The following is a 16,785-nucleotide window of genomic DNA, read 5'->3' as shown; positions in this document are numbered from 1 at the left end:
GTCTCCCGCCCGTCAAGTCGGAGCAGGGCCCGCCTTCTCCCAAAGGCCGCTCCCAGCTCAGAGGAGGCCCGGCTTTAAAACACCACGTCGTGCGGTCGAGGTCGCCAGCACTGCGGCAGCGGGGCAGCCTTGACGCTCGCCTCAGCGCACCAACCCCGAAGCCCCCGGGCAGGCCAGAGCCCAGGGCGTCGCCTCGAGCCTCGGGGTCCCCTCCTGGAGCTGCGTCGCGCGCGCGCGCGGCGGGAGCGCGGGCCCCGCACACAGAGGCCGGGTCCCGCACCACACGCTCGCGCGCGCCGGCCCCGCAATCTCGGCGGCGCGCTGACCGCTCGCTCGGCCCGCCCCCGCCGGGCGGTGCTGCCCGCCGACCCCGCCCGCCCGGCCTTCCCAGCATCCCGGCCCCGCTACGGCAAGCGGCGAGGTCCGGCCCCGCCGGGAGCCGGGAGCCGGGAGCGCGGGGCGGGGCGGCGCGCTGAGGTCAGCGCGGCGGCGGCGGCCGGCCCCGCCGTGGTTGGCTGCGCCCGCGCTGGCCGCGCCCTGGTTGGCTGCGGGCCGCGGGGCTGGGCCGCCAGGTCGGGGCCTGGGGTCGGGGCTCGGGCGCCGGCCGGGCTTTGCGCAGTAACGCTGGGCTCCGCGCTGCTTCAAGCAGACAGCGAGCGGCGGCGGCGAGCGGCGGGGAGGGCGCGGCCGCGGGGGGGCCGCGGGGCGCGCGGCGGGGGCGAGGCGAGCGGCGCCGGGCGGGGCGGGCGGCGGCGCCGAGGGGAGGGGAGCGGCCCATGGACCCGCGGGGCCCGGCGCCCCAGACGCTGCGCCGCCGGGCCCTAGCCCAGGAGGTCGGCCTAGGCCGGGGCGCGACGACGCGGACGGGGCGGCGGCGAGGCGCCGCGGCTGCCGGGGCTCGCGGCCGCCGGGCCCCCGCGGGCGCGCCCTGACGGACCGGCCGGAGCGGGCCGGCGAGAGGCCCGGCGCGTTGGGAGCGGGCCGCGCGGCACCATGTCGGCGAAGGTGCGGCTCAAGAAGCTGGAGCAGCTGCTCCTGGACGGGCCCTGGCGCAACGAGAGCGCCCTGAGCGTGGAGACGCTGCTCGACGTGCTCGTCTGCCTGTACACCGAGTGCAGCCACTCGGCCCTGCGCCGCGACAAGTACGTGGCCGAGTTCCTCGAGTGGGGTAAGTGACCGGCGGCCTTGCGACCCCCGCCCCGGCGCGCCCTCCCTGTCCTCGGGCGGCCGCCCGCCCCGCCTCGTCACAGCTCCCGGGCCCGCCCGGCCGCTCCTCGCGCCCCTTCGCGGCTCTCGGCCCGGCCCTGCCCTCCTCCCCGGCCTTCGCACGTCCGCGCTGGGCCGTCCCGCCCCCTCATCCTGCCCCTCGGAGCCACATCCTCCGTTCCCACCCCCGCCCCCACCGCCCCGCGCCCCGGCCGCTTCCTAGATCCACCCTCCCCGAGCCTGGATATCGTTTCCTGCAGCCCTCCCCGGGATATCCGCCCCCGGCCCCCGCCTTTGGGGTCTCGAGTCCGCGTCGAGTTCCTCGCCCCCCCGCCCCCCAAACTCGCCCTGCTGGGTCGTTTGGGCAGCGGCGCGTGCCTTCTGCATCCGCCTCCCCACCCCCGCGCGTCTCCTGGGAGCCCCTCCTAGGTGACAGCCTGTCCGCATCCCTTGGTGTCCAGGGCCTGAACATCCATTTTACTGTACCACCTCCAAAGGAATTTTAAAGTCGAAAGCCTTGTAGTGAAACGCCATGCGGGAGTCGGTTAATTTTTTTTCATTGTAATTTTGCCAGACCCTGGTAATGCTTGGGGGGCGGAGGGGAGGGCAGCTGGAACTGTTAGTCTATGGAAGTCACTGTAAAACTTTCTTCATCAGACCTCTGCATGCTTTTTAATCATTGGTCAGCTAAATTATTATGTTCTACTAGGACAGAAATTTGATTAAGCTGTGTAATGGTTAGAACCCCAGAAACAACTACACGTGTAAAGCGACATCTTATCTTTCTCTCTCTCTGACTTGGGCATCTTGTCAAGACCCTCAGCCTGGTTTAAAACTACCTGGAAGGAAGATGAGACGCTTCGGTTCAGGTCAAATCTATGGAAATCTTATCCTTGGGTCTTTTGTGTCGTTGGGCTCGGACTCTGCGGTTTGAACCAGTAATTTCTAACCTTTGGGGCTGATAAAGCTGACTTTTTTACATAAAGAAATGAATGTGTTCTGTAGTTAGGACCCCTGGTCTGCCAAAATGGTAATTGGAATTTGGGATTTTGTTTACCAAATAAAACTTATGTTGTTACATTTTTTAGAGAGCTTTCTCTTCTTCCCTCTTGAGCGAAATTTTGAAGTCTTGTGAGAGCATCAGGAAAAGGAGGCCCACAGTCCCAAGACAGCCTGTTTCGCTTTGTTTGGGTCTTCATTTTGGTGCTGACCACCCTTCCTGGTTACATACAGTATCAATAAAATGCGAGTACTGTTCATCTTCTGGCGTCATTTATTAGTGATGTGATGGTCAGCTGAATAATTAACCTGACTTCACAGTTGCTTTGAAAGGGAAGTCTTTGGGGCCTCTTACATCCCAGCCTTCTGAGGATCCTGTTTGCTCTTCCTTGCTGAGCATTTGATCTTGGAATCCAGACAGTTTCACAATCAGGTTCAACTCAGTGCTTGGCATGTGAGTCAATGTGTGACTGAAAGGAGGAAGCAGATGGAAGGTTGAGTTAGCAGGTGAGGTGTGGTCCCAGAGGCCTCTGGCCTGGGAACCTGCAGTGCCCAGGAGGGGCTTACTCATCCCAAGGCCGCACCAGGGGTTCCCGTGTAGCCCTCTTAACACCAGACGGTACCAGCCACTCTGAACTGGTGGGTTTCATTGGAGGAAGCTCTCAGCATGTGAGGCGGTCTTATGTTGTGAGGTTTGACTTTTCCCCAAGTCTAAATAGAAGCTGTGTGCTGTAATATAGAAATATTTTGACTCTTTGGAAATTATGATTACAAATAAATGGCATTACCTCCTAAGAATTCAGTCTGCACTGAGATTAAATTACAGATAAGAGAATGAACTCTAATTTAGGTGGCATTTTTCGTGGATGGTAATATATTTGAGAAGCGGCATTTAATGTCACGTATGTTAACACATGCACCATTGTAACGCCAGTGTGTATCACTTGTTAGGATGTGGGCAGTCATTATTTAGTGTTGCTTGGAACGCCCAGTTACTGTGTTGGAAAGCAAAGAGTGGTCTTTCAAATGGAATTGTTTATGGAGCATTATTAGGTACTCTGACTTCCTAGTGGAATTACTTCTACTCTACTCAAGAAACATATATATAGACTGTCACACTGCGAGTTGTTGATTTACACTCTGCATGATGTTTGCAGCCTCTAATGTGTCGAGTCCTGGCATGCAGAGGACCAACCTTGGTAGGTATCTCCTGACAGTTATGTAGAAGTCTTAAAGCTCAGTGAAGAAAAATACCCAATGCAGCCCAGATTTGAGAATTATTGGGGACTTTGAGGAAATTTGGAAGGTATAAGTAATAAAGTTTTAAGAGAATTTTCCACAGTGGTTGCATGGGACTAGATTCATCCTAGCCTTCACTGTAGGTTTTGCCTTTAATTTTCCCTTGATTATGTTTATGGTTTGATTAGTTTCCTCTGTGAAATCCTGGACTTTAATTAAAAGTTGGAAGTACCCTGCTTTGCATGTGTATTTCTTTAAGCTATTTTTTAAATGCAAATTTGATACTGTTTGAAGCAGAGCATGTGAAACACTTTGAAATTTCTACAAGTAAACAGCAACAAATATGGACAACTAAATGAAGTTGTCTTTCATCTTCATTATATAAAAATACTTGTACATGTGTTAAATTTTTTTCCCCTGACTTAAAAAAATAATGACGGGTATTATGTTTGGACAGAGCTGATGTTGGAAGTTCCAGCCCATTGGCGTTAGATGGACCACAGTGGTCCTCTGCCCCGGCCCCCATGTGGCTTGCAGACCAGGCGGGAGGCAGACCTCAGCCTGGTTCCCCGATTCCCAGTCCAGGCCCGCTTCTCGCTCTGTGCCACCATACTTCCTCTGGAAGTGGTAGAATTCATCTCTGTAGCCCTCTGTTTAATTTCCTCATTGGTGATTTTTCTTAGGAATGAAGCATTACCTTGTCTGGAGTTCTCTCTCATCTGTGTGAATTCCTGTAGCTTTTGGCACGGGGATGCTCAGCGCCCAGTGTGAGTGGGATGTCTCTACCAAACTGAATGTGTTCGGGGCTTAACTGATGGTACTAAATAGCTCAACATACATTTTAATCTTAGTGGCTTCTCGAGAGAGAATTTTTGCATGACATGGGAACACTTTTTTTTTTTTAAGTAACATTTTAAGAAACAGATCTTTTGAATAATAAGATGTAACTTAGTAGAGGAATACTGGAATTGTGTAATAAAAATTAGGTTAACACAATTTGGATTTGTAAATAGCTATTTGAAGTGCAGAGTGATATTGATTATGGCACTGTGACGGAACAGCTGAAACCATTAAACATTAACCAGCCAGCCTTACCTTTTCTCTCTTGAAACCTCCTCCATTGACAGTTGGGCTTTGAAATAGACAGCGGTGTCTCTGTTAAGTCTAGACCTGCGGTAAATGAAACTGGAGTTGGAGTGAGTTGCCCTCACTTGAAGATACCACTGCCTGAAAGAGCTTAGGAGGTGCGGTGCATTGCTCTTCAATCGCAAATGCACATAAGGTAAAAGCTCCAAACGGCGGCAGTGTGGACAGGAGCACCCCTTGGCTTTGCCCCGCCTCCTGTTGTGGCACCTGGCACCCTTGGAAGTCTGGTCCTGTCTGCTGACGTCGGTGATGCCGGACAAACATGCGCACAGACAGGACTGTTAATTCCAAACTGTATTAAGTACAACAAAACCATTGAACTCTTTTCCTGGTAAAGAGGCAAAATGTATTTTTTTGAGAGTAATAAAGTAAACGGATCATGCTGGAAGAAACCAAATACATATTTTTACCCTTTTTTTTTCCCCTCATCAAAAAGGTGATAAAATGCAAGTAAAGAAGATTTTGAAAGAATTAAAAAGACAAAACCCCTGTAATTCCCTCACCCCAACCCCCATAATATGACATCTTTTAGTCCCTGCCCTGAATTTGATTCTTAAGTTCCAAATGACAGTATGTTAGCATCATCTGAAATTTGTGTGAGAAGGTCTCTTAATAATGAAAATGCATGAGAGGAAAATACACTTTCCTTAGATTTAAAATCATAAGTATTTGGGGACTTCCCTGGAGGTCCAGTGGTTAAGACTCCACCTTCCATTGCAGGGGGCAGAGACTGACCCCTGGTTGGGGAACTGAGGTCCCATGGTCCTTGGGGGTGTAGCTAAAAATTTAAAAAAACGTAAAATCATGAGTGTTTGGCCAATATAAACTTCATACGGTAATTTTTGAAGGCTTTATTTAGGCTTAAAATCTATCAGAGAAATTTTGTTAAGACAATAAAACAGGTACTATGTATGAGATGAAGGTCACACGTTATAGTATGATTTTAAATGTGTTCCATATTAGATATTTGGTCAGTGTTATTGAGTGGTAGGTAACTGGCAACAAAATTGTTTTCAGATTAAAACTCTGTGAAAAGGATCAGTTGTGTAACATAATAGACTTGGATATTTTATTATCTTTAGGAAAGAATTAGAGATTTGAAGAAAATTTTGAATTATATAATTTCTTATACTGGAGCATCTTTGAAGACATGAGATTTACTCTTCTAAGGGGACTGCTGACATTACTGACGTGATGATGCTTCCTCTTGCTTTCAAGTTGTGGGTTCGAAAACTTTTGGGAATTTGAGAGAGCGCATGGTCTGTCCTCCACCCCCATCTCCCCTCTCTGTTGGGTAAACCAGGCTCTGGACTTTTCCCCTGACCATTTCTGAGCAGCTAGCCCTCCAGCCAGGGTTCCTCTCCTCCATGGGCTCCTGGTCAGCCATGGGCCGCCTTGCCGGCACCTGCTATGTAATATCTCAGTTTTATTTTAACCTTTTTTTCCCTTCATTCCCATCCTCACTGGCCTAGCTGAAGGTCTCAAGAACTAAATGAAAGCCTTTCTCCCTTGAAGATTTCAACATCTCTGCCTGATTAGTCTTCAACACTGCCTTGCCTTTCATCCCTCCCCTTTTGAAAACGTCTGCCATGACTTTGGATTCTGTTGCCTTGAGAAAAATCAGATCTGAAATCTGCGGTCCAACGTTGGAATTTAAAATTGACCTAAAGGGGACTTCCCTGGTCATCCAGAGGTTAAGAATCCCCTTGCAACGCCAGGACCTTGCATTCCATCCCTGCTCAGGGAACCGAGATCCCATGTGCTGTGGGGTGGCCTAGCCTGTGGGCCGTAACTGCTGAGTCTGCACACCCCAAATTGGAGCCCGTGAGCCGCAGCAGATGCTGCAGACTCAACGACGATCCTGCGTGTCGCAGCTAATACCTGCTGCAGCCAAAAAAAAAAAAATGAACATTGCTCTTTCAAAGTAAATAAATAAAACTTACCTGAGAGATTTCCCTGGTTCAGTGATGAAGGTACTCCCCAGGGCAGGGCATGGGTTCCATTCCTGGTCGGGAAACTAAGATCCTGCACACCGCACAGCATGACAGAAAAAGAAAGAAGAGAAAAGAATAAAGACCTAAAAAGATACAGCTCAGCCTAGTTTTAGAGGCTGAGATGAGCAGCACATCTGACCATACCCTGTGGAGTGATTTTCTTTAAATGTAATTTTACTTTTATCAAAGTAATGCATTTACTCAGTTTTAAAAGTGAAGTAGTTCTACAGAGTTAGGATGAAAGACCAAAGTCCCTTTACCAGCCAGCCTGCTCTGGGTTCTCACTTCTCAGAAGCAACCAGTTTTAACCCTTCTGTTTCTCCTTATAATAAGCTTACGCTGCCAGTGACAGAGAATCAGATAACAGTGACCTAAACAAAATCAGGGCTTCCCTGATAGCTCAGTTGGTAAAGAATCCGCCTGCAATGTGGGAGACCTAGGTTTGATCCCTGGGTTGGGAAGATGCCCTGAGACTGGAAAGGCTACCCACTCCAGTATTCTGGCCTGGAGAACTCCATGGACGGTATAGTCCATGGAGGCGCAAAGAGTCGGACATGACTGAGCACGTTTCACTCACTTCAAACAAAATCAAGGTTGATTTGCCTTTCATGCGACTTGTGAGCAGTCCAGGGCTGGTTTGTCAGCCTAATTCCAAGAAGTCTTCAGGGACCTGCCCTCTCCTGCCCAGTCTACTGTCTGGTCTGAGGGTGACCCTTTTAGCTGCATTCCAGGCAGAGGGCGAAGGTGCCATTAAGTGGATGGGAGAAGAACCTTGGGTGCTGATGGTGGGGTTCTTGAGCCGCTAAGTTGTGTCCAACTCTTTGTAGCCCCATGGACTGCCGCACGCCAGGCTTCCCTGTCCCTTACTGTCTCCTGGTTTTTGCCCAAGTTCACGTCCATCAAGTCGGTGATGCCATCCGACCATCTCATCCTCTGTCGTCCCCTTCCCCTCCTGCCCTCAATCTTTCCCAGCATCAGGGTCTTTTCCAGTGAGTCGGCTCTTCGAATCAGGTGGCTGAAGTATTGAAGCTTCAGCATCAGTCCTTCCAGTGAGTGTTCAAGGTTGATTTTCTTTAGGACTGACTGGTTTGATCTTGCTATCCAAGGGACTTTCAAGTCTTCTTTAGCACCACAATTTGAAAGCATCAGGTCTTTGGCGCTGATGATTACTTACTTAGCAATTCCTGCCTCAAATTTCATGTGTCTCTGTAGTATGCTTATGCTGCTTATTTCTGATTTTCCATTTTATATGTTATCTTTTAACTTTCTCTGTGGAAGAGAAGACCGTAGAACTTTAGGTGTCTACTGCCCTGCATTGCCGAGACACATACACCCTTCCTTCTTCATTTTTCCAAATCTGGCTATATAATCATTAGTTTAAATTGATATTCAGTGTTTATTATCATTGGGTAAACATCTTAACGGCTAAGCCACATAGGATGCAGTTAATTCCCTCCCAGTCTACTAAGACAAGGAATTATTTTTGTGTTAATTGGAATGAATTATTTTTTCTCTCCCTTAGCGTGGATGCAAATGTATAGTAATGAATTCAGGGCAGGTTTTAACTAGAACTCCCCAGTGCAGTCAGCCACGTCGAGTGATCTCTCACTTTTCAGCCCTTGTAGAGCCTTTCATTTTCCTGTTCCACTTGAGGCTGTGTCTTCTCTAGGCCTGCTGCTTAGCTGCCATCCTGGGATTTCTCTTCATTCCTTATGGGAATTCTTTCTGTGCCTCTTCCTCTGTTGAATGAGAATTCCGGGACCCCGTGTCTTATGTTCTGGTGGCTTCCCTGGAAAGAGTTCATCAGAGAGAGATTTTTGAGAACTAAACTGTCTGAAGATGCCTTTTCTTCCTTTGTATTTGAATGGTAGTTTACCTGGGTATTGAATTCTAGGTTAAAAGTCATTTTCCTGCAGAAGTTGGAAGGCCGGACTCGGATGTCTGCTGGCTTTTGTTGCAAGGGGAAGCCCGAGACCATTGTGATCCCCACACCTTGGTGAGATTTTCATCCCCAGTGTTCCTTGGGGGTCCTTTCTGGGGGTGGCACTTGGGTCCTTCGGCTCTCCAAAATGTTCCTGTATTATTTCTCTATGAGCTCTGATTTCTTTATTCTAGCCTTTTTGATTGCCTGTTATTCATATGTCAGATCTTCTGAGTTTTCTGTTAATTTCCTTTCTCCTACTTTTTTCTAGTTGTTGACCTTTTATCCTTCTTTTTCTGGGAGAGATCTCCAACTTTATCTTCTAGTCCGTCCATTGCATTTTTCTTTCTGCCATCATCATATCTTTCATTTCTAAGTGTTTCTGTCCCTAGTATTCCTTTTTTATAACATCTTGTTTCTGTTTCATGAAGGCAGTCATCTTAAAAACCATTTCTCTTTGTTGTTCAGTGGCTAGGTCGTGTCTGACTCTTTGTAACCCCATGGACTGCAGCATGCCAGGCCTCCCTTTCCTTCAGTATCTCCCAGAGTTTGCTCAGACTCATGTCCATTGTGTCAGTGATGGCATCCAACCTTCTCATCTTCTGTTGCCCCCTTCTCCTCTTGCCCTCAGTCTTTCCCAGCATCAAGGTCTTTTCCAGTGAGTCAGCTCTTGGATTGGATGGCCAAAGTATTGGAGCTTCAGGTTCAGCAGCAGTCCTTCCAATGGATATTCAGGACTGATTTCCTTGGGGATTGACTGATTTGATCTCCTGGCTGTCCAAGGGACTTGCAAGAGTCTTCTCCAACAACACAGTTCAAAAACATCGATTCTTCGGCACCCAGCTTTCTTTATAGCCCAACTCTCACATCCATAGACGACTACTGGAAAAACCATAGCTTTTAACTAGATGGACCTTTGTCGTCAAAGTGATGTCTCTGCTTTTTAATATGCTGTCTAGGTTGGTCATAGCTATTCTTCCAAAGAGCAGGCATCTTTTAATTTTGTGGCTGCAGTCACCATCCGCAGTGATTTTGGAGCCCAAGGAAATAAAGTCTGACACTGTTTCCATTGTTTCCCCATCTGTTTGCCATGAAGTGATGGGACCGGATGCCATGATATTAGTTTTTTTAATGTTGAGTTTTAAGCCAGCTTTTTCATTCTTTCACCTTCATCAGGAGGCTCTTTAGTTCCTCTTCACTTTCTGCCATTGAAGTGTGTCATCTGCATATCTGAGGACGTTGATATTTCTCCTGGCAGTCCTGATTCCAGCTTGTGATTCATCCAGCCCAGCGTTGTGCATGACGTACTCTGCACATGGGCACGTTGGAGTTATGCAGGCGTTTTCTTTTGTTTCCTTTGTTGTCTTCTGTCTCTTCTGAGTCCTTTTTATCCAGTTTCCTACTTTGGTCTTTGATGTCAGAAACTCTTCGTCAAATGCCTGGTGATTATTGGCTGCCTTCCACAGTTATGAGCGGACTGGTTGGAAACTCTTGTGTGTGCATAAACTTTACATGTGAGCCTCACCATTAGGAAATAGGGTGGGGCCCTGGCCCGTTTGAGGGGCACTAGCAGAGTTGCTAGAGTAGTTCCTCCTCTGGGCCCGTCGGTTTTCCCAGAGCAGGGCTTCTGGTCTCCAGCCTGGATGGTGGCGAGTGTGGTACAGTCCCCGCTGCCAGCATCCTGGGAAGGTGGGGCGAGCTGGGGTGGGGGGGCAACGGGATGGGGTGGGGATATCTGGAGGGTAACTGCTTCTTGTGCAGACTTAAAGCCCGTTCTGTTCTCTGTCCCTTACTGTTTGCATGCGTGTTGAGTCACTCAGTCCTGTCTGACCCACTGTAGCCCGCGAGGCTCCTCTGTCCATGGAATTCTCCAGGCAAGAATACTGGAGTGGGTAGCCATTCCCTCCCCCAGGGATCTTCCCCACCCGGGAGTTGAACCCACGTATCTTTGTGTCTCCTGAGTTGGCAGGTGGATTCTTCCCTGCTGTGCCGCCTGGTGACACTCATTTCTGTTTAGCTTGCAAGATACTGGTGCTGCTGGTGATCCCTGTTTCTTATCCCTCCCTCACATAGTTAACTTCCGCTTTTCTATCTTGGCTGAATTAGTTGCTGCTTGTTCGTTTCCTTTGTGCAAAAATTGTGTTGACTTTTCTAGTCTACTGTCATCATCTGTCATTGATTCAGCAAGTACTCTTCAGGACTTAAGAAGTGCCCAGGCACTGCAGAGGTGAACAGAATTCCTGTTCTCTGGAGCTCATGTTATCCTTGAGGCTACGTCCCATTGTAATCCATGCTATCATTTTAGTAGAGCTTCCAGATGGTGCAGAGATAAGGCTGTTCTATATGCGAGAGGTAACTGAAAGGTACCCTGGTTTTCATCTCTAAATGAAGTCAGGGTGTACGGTTACCATTTTAGTTTTTTTGGCTGGATTGTGTTTCTGTTACATTTACTCATGTATTAGAAAGCTTCCCCTGTAAGTAGAAGGGAGAAATGCAAATGCGGGAGGGCAGCGTTTTTTCCCAGTAATTGCACAGCATTGGAAGAGAGAGAGAGGAGAATGGGTAAAAGGGCATGAAAACGGGGATTTGGATGTTTTGAGAGCTGAAAAGTGGCAGGAGGGATGCTGGGGCAGCGCCCTGGTGGACTGGGGGCGAGGCAGGGGCAGTGTCTGAACTGGCAGCTTGTGCCTCAGGGACCCTGTGCATGAACTGGATCTTTCTTGAGGTGACACAGACTGGTTCTGTTTAACTCCGAGGCTTTTGGTACGTAGGAAGAAATCGCTAATTTAAAACAAAGAATAAGAAATGCTCTTGCCAGTCTTGATTTTCTAAAACCATAAATAAATGAAATCCAAAGGTAGGTAGACCTCCCTTAATTAACCATGACACTCAAACTGCATTTTAAGACTGTTGTTCTCTTGTACTTTACCCCATTCATATGAAAGAATTCAATTGAAAACACTGAGTTTCTCTCTTTTTTGTTTAAAAAATTTAAATTAGGGGGGTTAATTTAATTTTTAACTTACTATTTTTAACTTGAAATAGCATCTATATTGATTCTTTGTTGAGAAAGATGTTGATTTTATAATTAATGGGTTTGCAGCAATTCTTTTTTTTTTTTTTTTGCAGCAATTCTTAAAAAAATAATTTTGCAGCTCAGATTTATTTCTTTTTTAGCCCTGAGTATTTGAAATCAGATTGTTGAAACATTTTTAAGTATATTAACAAATCATCTTTCAGATGAATCTGGGAGAATGCTGATGAGGTATTGCTTTCAAATATGTAGGATCTATTGTCTAATTGGCAGCAGATTGGGAAATTATTGAGAATGCTCTATGCCAGTTTCACCAATTAAGCTGTCAAGGGTAGCACTTATATTAGACTGTATTAGGACATAAAAAATGTTCTCAAGACATCAGGCATTATTGTGGTTTGATGTAATCAAAGTGATAAGCCTGGATAAATTTTCTTCTACAAATATATATATATATTTTAAAAAAGCAAGATTTGTGTTCATGAAGTTTTGATAATCTTTGTGAAATGATATGTTAAGAAAGTTACTGAACAGAAACCAGAGGTCTGTCGACAATATGAAGCTTGAATTGAACTGTACAGCTAACTGATTATTTTAGTGAAAAAGGAAGATTTCTCTGCCATTTACAGTTACCAAATGATTTCTTTTGTTTGTAACAGTTTTATTGAGATATAATCCACATGCAAATTACCTGTTTAAATTGTAGAGTTCAGTAGTTTTAGTATTTCACAGAATTGGGTAGCTATCTGTGTTATTTATTTCCAAATATTTTCATCACCTTAAAAAGAAATCCTAAACCCTTTAGCTATCGGTCCTAACTCCTCCTTTCCCACACCACCCCCAGGCAGCCAAACATCTAGTTTTATTATATATTTGCACATTCTGGCCATTTCCTACAGATGGAGTCATGTAATACGTGGTGTTTTGTGATTGCATTCTTTTCACTTAGTGTAATGTTTTCAAGGGTATATCTGTGTTCCATTCCTTTTTATTGCTGAATAATGTTCCATTGGATGGATACTCCACATTTTGTTGACACATTGCTCGGTTGATGGGCATTTGGGTTCTTTCTCCCTTTGAGCTGTTCTGAGTAACGCTGCTGTGAACGTTAGCATACAGGTTTCTATGTGACGTGTGTTTTTATTTCCCTTGAGCATGTGCCTGGAAGTGGAGTTGGTAGGTCCTTTGGTAACACTATGCTCAGCATTTTGAAGACCTGCCAGGTGGTTTTCCGAAACAGCTGTCCCAGTTCACATTCTCGCCGGCAGCGGTGGGGTTCCCGCTTCTCCTCATCCTCGCAGATGCTTGTCGTTATTTGTCTTTCTTATTCTAGCCGTCCTGGTGTGTGTGTGAAGTGGTGTTTCACTGTGGTTTTGTTTTGCTTTTGCCTAAAGGCTAATGATGTTGAGTATCTTGTTTATTGTTTTGTTATTGGCCGTTTGTATATGTTGTTTGGAGAAAGGTCTGTTCCGGTTCTTTGCTCATTTTTTAATTGTGTTGTCTGTTTTTCTGTTGTTGTAAGTTATGTACCTTCTGGATACAGATCCTACATCAGACCTGTGATTGACAGATATTTTCTCCTGTAGGTTGTCATTTCACGTTCTTACAGGTTTCCTCTGAGGCCCAAGTTATTTATTTTGATGAAATCCAACTTAACTTTTGTTGCATTTGGTGTCATATCTAAGAATTTGTTAAATCCAAGGTCACAATGATTTTATTTTTTTTTTAGAAATAAGGTGTGAGATGGGAAGTTCTAATTCATTCTTCTTCATGTAGCTGTCCTGATCTCCCAGCAGCATTTGTTGAAGAGACTCCCCTGCCCCACCATTGAATAGTCTTGGCCCCCTTGACCATAAATGTGTTATTTCTGGGCTCTCAGTTATGTTCTATTGATGTATATGCCTGTCTTTGTACTATATACTACCATCCTCTCGTGATTACTGTTGCTTTCTGCTGAGTGTTGAAATCAGGGAGTTTGAGTTCTCCACCTTTGTTCTCTTCTAGGATGGTTTCGCTCTTCTGGGCTCCCTGACTTTTCATGTGCATTTTAGGACCAGTGTGCCAGTTTCTATAAGGAAGCCGTCTGGCATCCCGAGAGGGACCACGCTGAATCTCTAGGTCACTTTGGGGAGTATTGCCATCTTACAGTATTAGGTTTTGCTGTGCATGATTATGATATGGCTTTCTGCTTATTTAGATCTCCAAATTGAAATGTGTGTGTGTGTGTATATATATATATATGTATATATATGTGTGTATATATATATATATATATTTTGTAGTTTTCAGAGTTTAACTTCTTTTTATTTTTTTATTGTGGTAAAATATATATGATACAAAATTTGCCATTTTAGCTTCTTAAGTGTTTATTTAGCTGCATTAATTTCATTCGCAATGCAAAATGTCAGATTTGTACTTATTTTGTTAAATTATTCCCAAATGTCTTTTTAAAAATTCTATTATAAGCGGAATTGTTTTCATAATCGCATTTTTGGATTGTTTATTGCAAATTTATACACGTACAATTGTTTTTTTTTAAAATAGCAATTCTGTATACTGCAAAATTGCTTAACTTTTTTATTAGTTCTAATGGTTTTTTTAAGTGGATTTCTTAGGATTTTTATATACAAATTCATGTTACCTGTGAATAGAGGTTGTTTTATTCCTTCCTTTCCGGTTTGGATGCCTTTTGCTTATTTTTGTTGCCTATTTGTCCTGACTAAAAACCTCTAGGACAGGGTGGAATAGAAGTGGCAAGCATAGACATTCTTATTCATAATCTTAGGGAGAAAGCATCTTAAGTCTTTCACCATTAATTATGCTTTTTTCTGTGTTTGATAAAAGTCAGCTATGAAGCCAGCTGGGCTTTCTTTGTGATTAGTCTTTTGATTACTAATTCAGTCTCTGTACTTTTACATCTGTTCACATTTTCTGTTTCTTCTTGAGTCAGTTTGGTAGGTTTTGTCTTTTTAGGAATTTGTTCATTTTGTTCAGGTTAGTTTGTTGGCATATAGTTGTCTGTAGTATTTCTTAATCCTTTTATTTCTGTAAGATCTACAATAATATCCTTCTTTCAGTTTTAGCCATTTGAGTCTCTTTTATTTTTTAAAAATGATTAAAATGGCAAATTTTATATTATATATCTTTTACCCTAACAAAAAAGTAATTGCAAATGAAAGTGATTGAGATCCATCCGTGTTATTGAGTGTAGGTAACAATAGCTAGTTCTTTCTGGTTGCTGTATTCCACTGAATTCCTTCCCCACGGTTTATCCATTCATTCAGTGTACATCTCAGCTATCCAGCTTGGGGCTATTAGTGAAGAGTGATACTACCAGAAATTGTTTTGGCTTTTAAAATTCTCCAGAGAGAATGAATGATTTTTCTAAATCCACTGCCTGTTTCCCTTAACGCTGAATTCTGTTATAGTTCATGGAGGGTGGTCACAGATGGTCCAAGTCACAGTTCTTTGTCATTTAAGATTGTCCTTTGTACCAAGCATTAAAAATGTCAGCACCTGTATCACAGAAATTGTATTTGGCCAGTACTGTTTTTATTTTAAGTAGTGTTAAAATTATAAAAAATGGGGGACTTCCCTGGTGGTCTAGTGGCTAAGACGCCATGCTCCCAATGCAGAGAGCTCAAGTTCGATCCCTGGTCAGGGAACTAGATCCCACATGTCATAACTGAAGATCCTGCAGGCCACAACTAAGACCTGGTGCAGCCAAATAAACAAAATACTTTAAAAAAAAAAATTATAAAAAATGACGTATGCTCCTGATTTAGTGAATTCAAGCAGTATAGAAGGGTATGTCACAGAGGAAAAAGTCTTTTTCCCTCTAGTTGTTTTATAACTTCTTTTTAGATTTTAGAGCATAATCTAGAATTTCCATTGAAATTGAATATTGATTTGAAAGGTTTTTGTAATATCAAAATATGTTTATATTTATTTAAAATGTTTCATAAGAAATTAATGTTGGAATATGGCTTCCCTTGTGGCTCAGCTGGTAAAGAATCCACCTGCAATGCGGGAGGCCTGGGTTTGATCCCTGGGTTGGGAAGATCCCCTGGAGAAAGGAAAGGCTACCCACTCCAGTATTCTGGCCTGGAGAATTCCATGGAATGTACATAGTCCATGGGGTTGCAAAGAGTTGGACACGACTGAGCGACTTTCACTTTCACTTCACTTTCAGCAATTTTATGTTGTTAGAATTTATAGCATTTATGTTATGTTGTAACTTACAGAAATCTTTTTTGTTTTGTCTAAGTTGGTTGTACGATTTGGAAACTAATAAATAGAATTTAAAATAGTTATAGGTATGTAACTGTTATTCACTGTGAAACCCAGCTGTGTGACTGGACCCAGAGAGAAGGCGCCTATCCTGTGTCTTGAGCGAGAGGGTCATCCAGGTGCTGGTGCTGAAGAGTGCCTGGACTTCTTCCTAACTTCCTTTGCTGCTTCTGGGTCATACGCAGCTGCCTCTGTTTCTTATGCTCACGTCACTTTCTTGGATTCTTTGATTTTGATGATTGGCTAGAGTCTTTTCATGGTGGACTAATGCTGAGTTGCTTCAGTCGTGTCCGACTCTTTGTGACCCCATGGACTGTAGCGTGCCAGGCTTCTCTGACCGTGGGATTCTCCAGGCACGAATACTGGAGTGGGTTGCCATTTCCTCCTCCAGGGGACCTTCCCCACCCAGGGATCGAACCCATGGGCTCTTAGGTCTCCTGCATTGGCAGGCGGATTCTTCACCACTAGCGCCACCTGGGAAGCTTTTCATGGTTGTGGAGGGGATATGTATATGTTATACATACACACATAAGTGTATATAGCATTTCCCCCCCATGTAAGATTAAAGGGTAGTAATCTTTCCAAGTTATTGCATTTCTAAAAATGTCTCCCAGTGCCCTCATTTTAGTGGTGTGTGTCTGACTGAGAATGGAACTCTGGGGTCAGAATGTCTCCCTCTTGGAGAAGATCCTGTTCTTTGATTGTGGTGAGGTGCAGGGTGTTAGGAGGCTAGACTCTCTCCTCTTTCTGAGAATATTAATCAGATTTTTTTTTTTTTTTTGGCTGCACTGGGTCTTTGTTGCTGCAGGCAGGCTTTCTCTAGTTGTGGTGAATGGGGGCTCCTCTAGTTGCTGGCTTCTCTTGGGTTGTAGAGTATGGGTTCTAGGTGCATCGGCTTCAGTAGTTGTCCGTGGGCCCTGGAGCGCAGGCTCAGTAATCATGGCACATGGGCTTAG

At 45.2% G+C, this 16,785-nt stretch overlaps 1 protein-coding gene across 1 annotated transcript in view; it reads left to right on the top strand.

The window, feature by feature from the left end:
• The first annotated feature begins 983 nt into the window (after nucleotides 1–983).
• CDC42BPB (CDC42 binding protein kinase beta) overlaps nucleotides 984–16,785 on the top strand; it is a 99,371-nt gene continuing 83,569 nt past the window's right edge. Inside the window, exon 1 of the mRNA XM_043921331.1 lies at nucleotides 984–1,168. Within this exon, the coding sequence (XP_043777266.1) occupies nucleotides 994–1,168 (175 nt within the window). The 5' untranslated portion in view covers nucleotides 984–993. The remainder of the gene's footprint in view (nucleotides 1,169–16,785) is intronic.

The sequence above is a fragment of the Cervus elaphus genome, chromosome 13 (assembly GCF_910594005.1).
Source record: "Cervus elaphus chromosome 13, mCerEla1.1, whole genome shotgun sequence".
NCBI lineage: Eukaryota > Metazoa > Chordata > Mammalia > Artiodactyla > Cervidae > Cervus > Cervus elaphus.
Note: the sequence above shows the minus strand (reverse complement) of the source record. Positions and strands in the feature narration are given on the sequence as shown.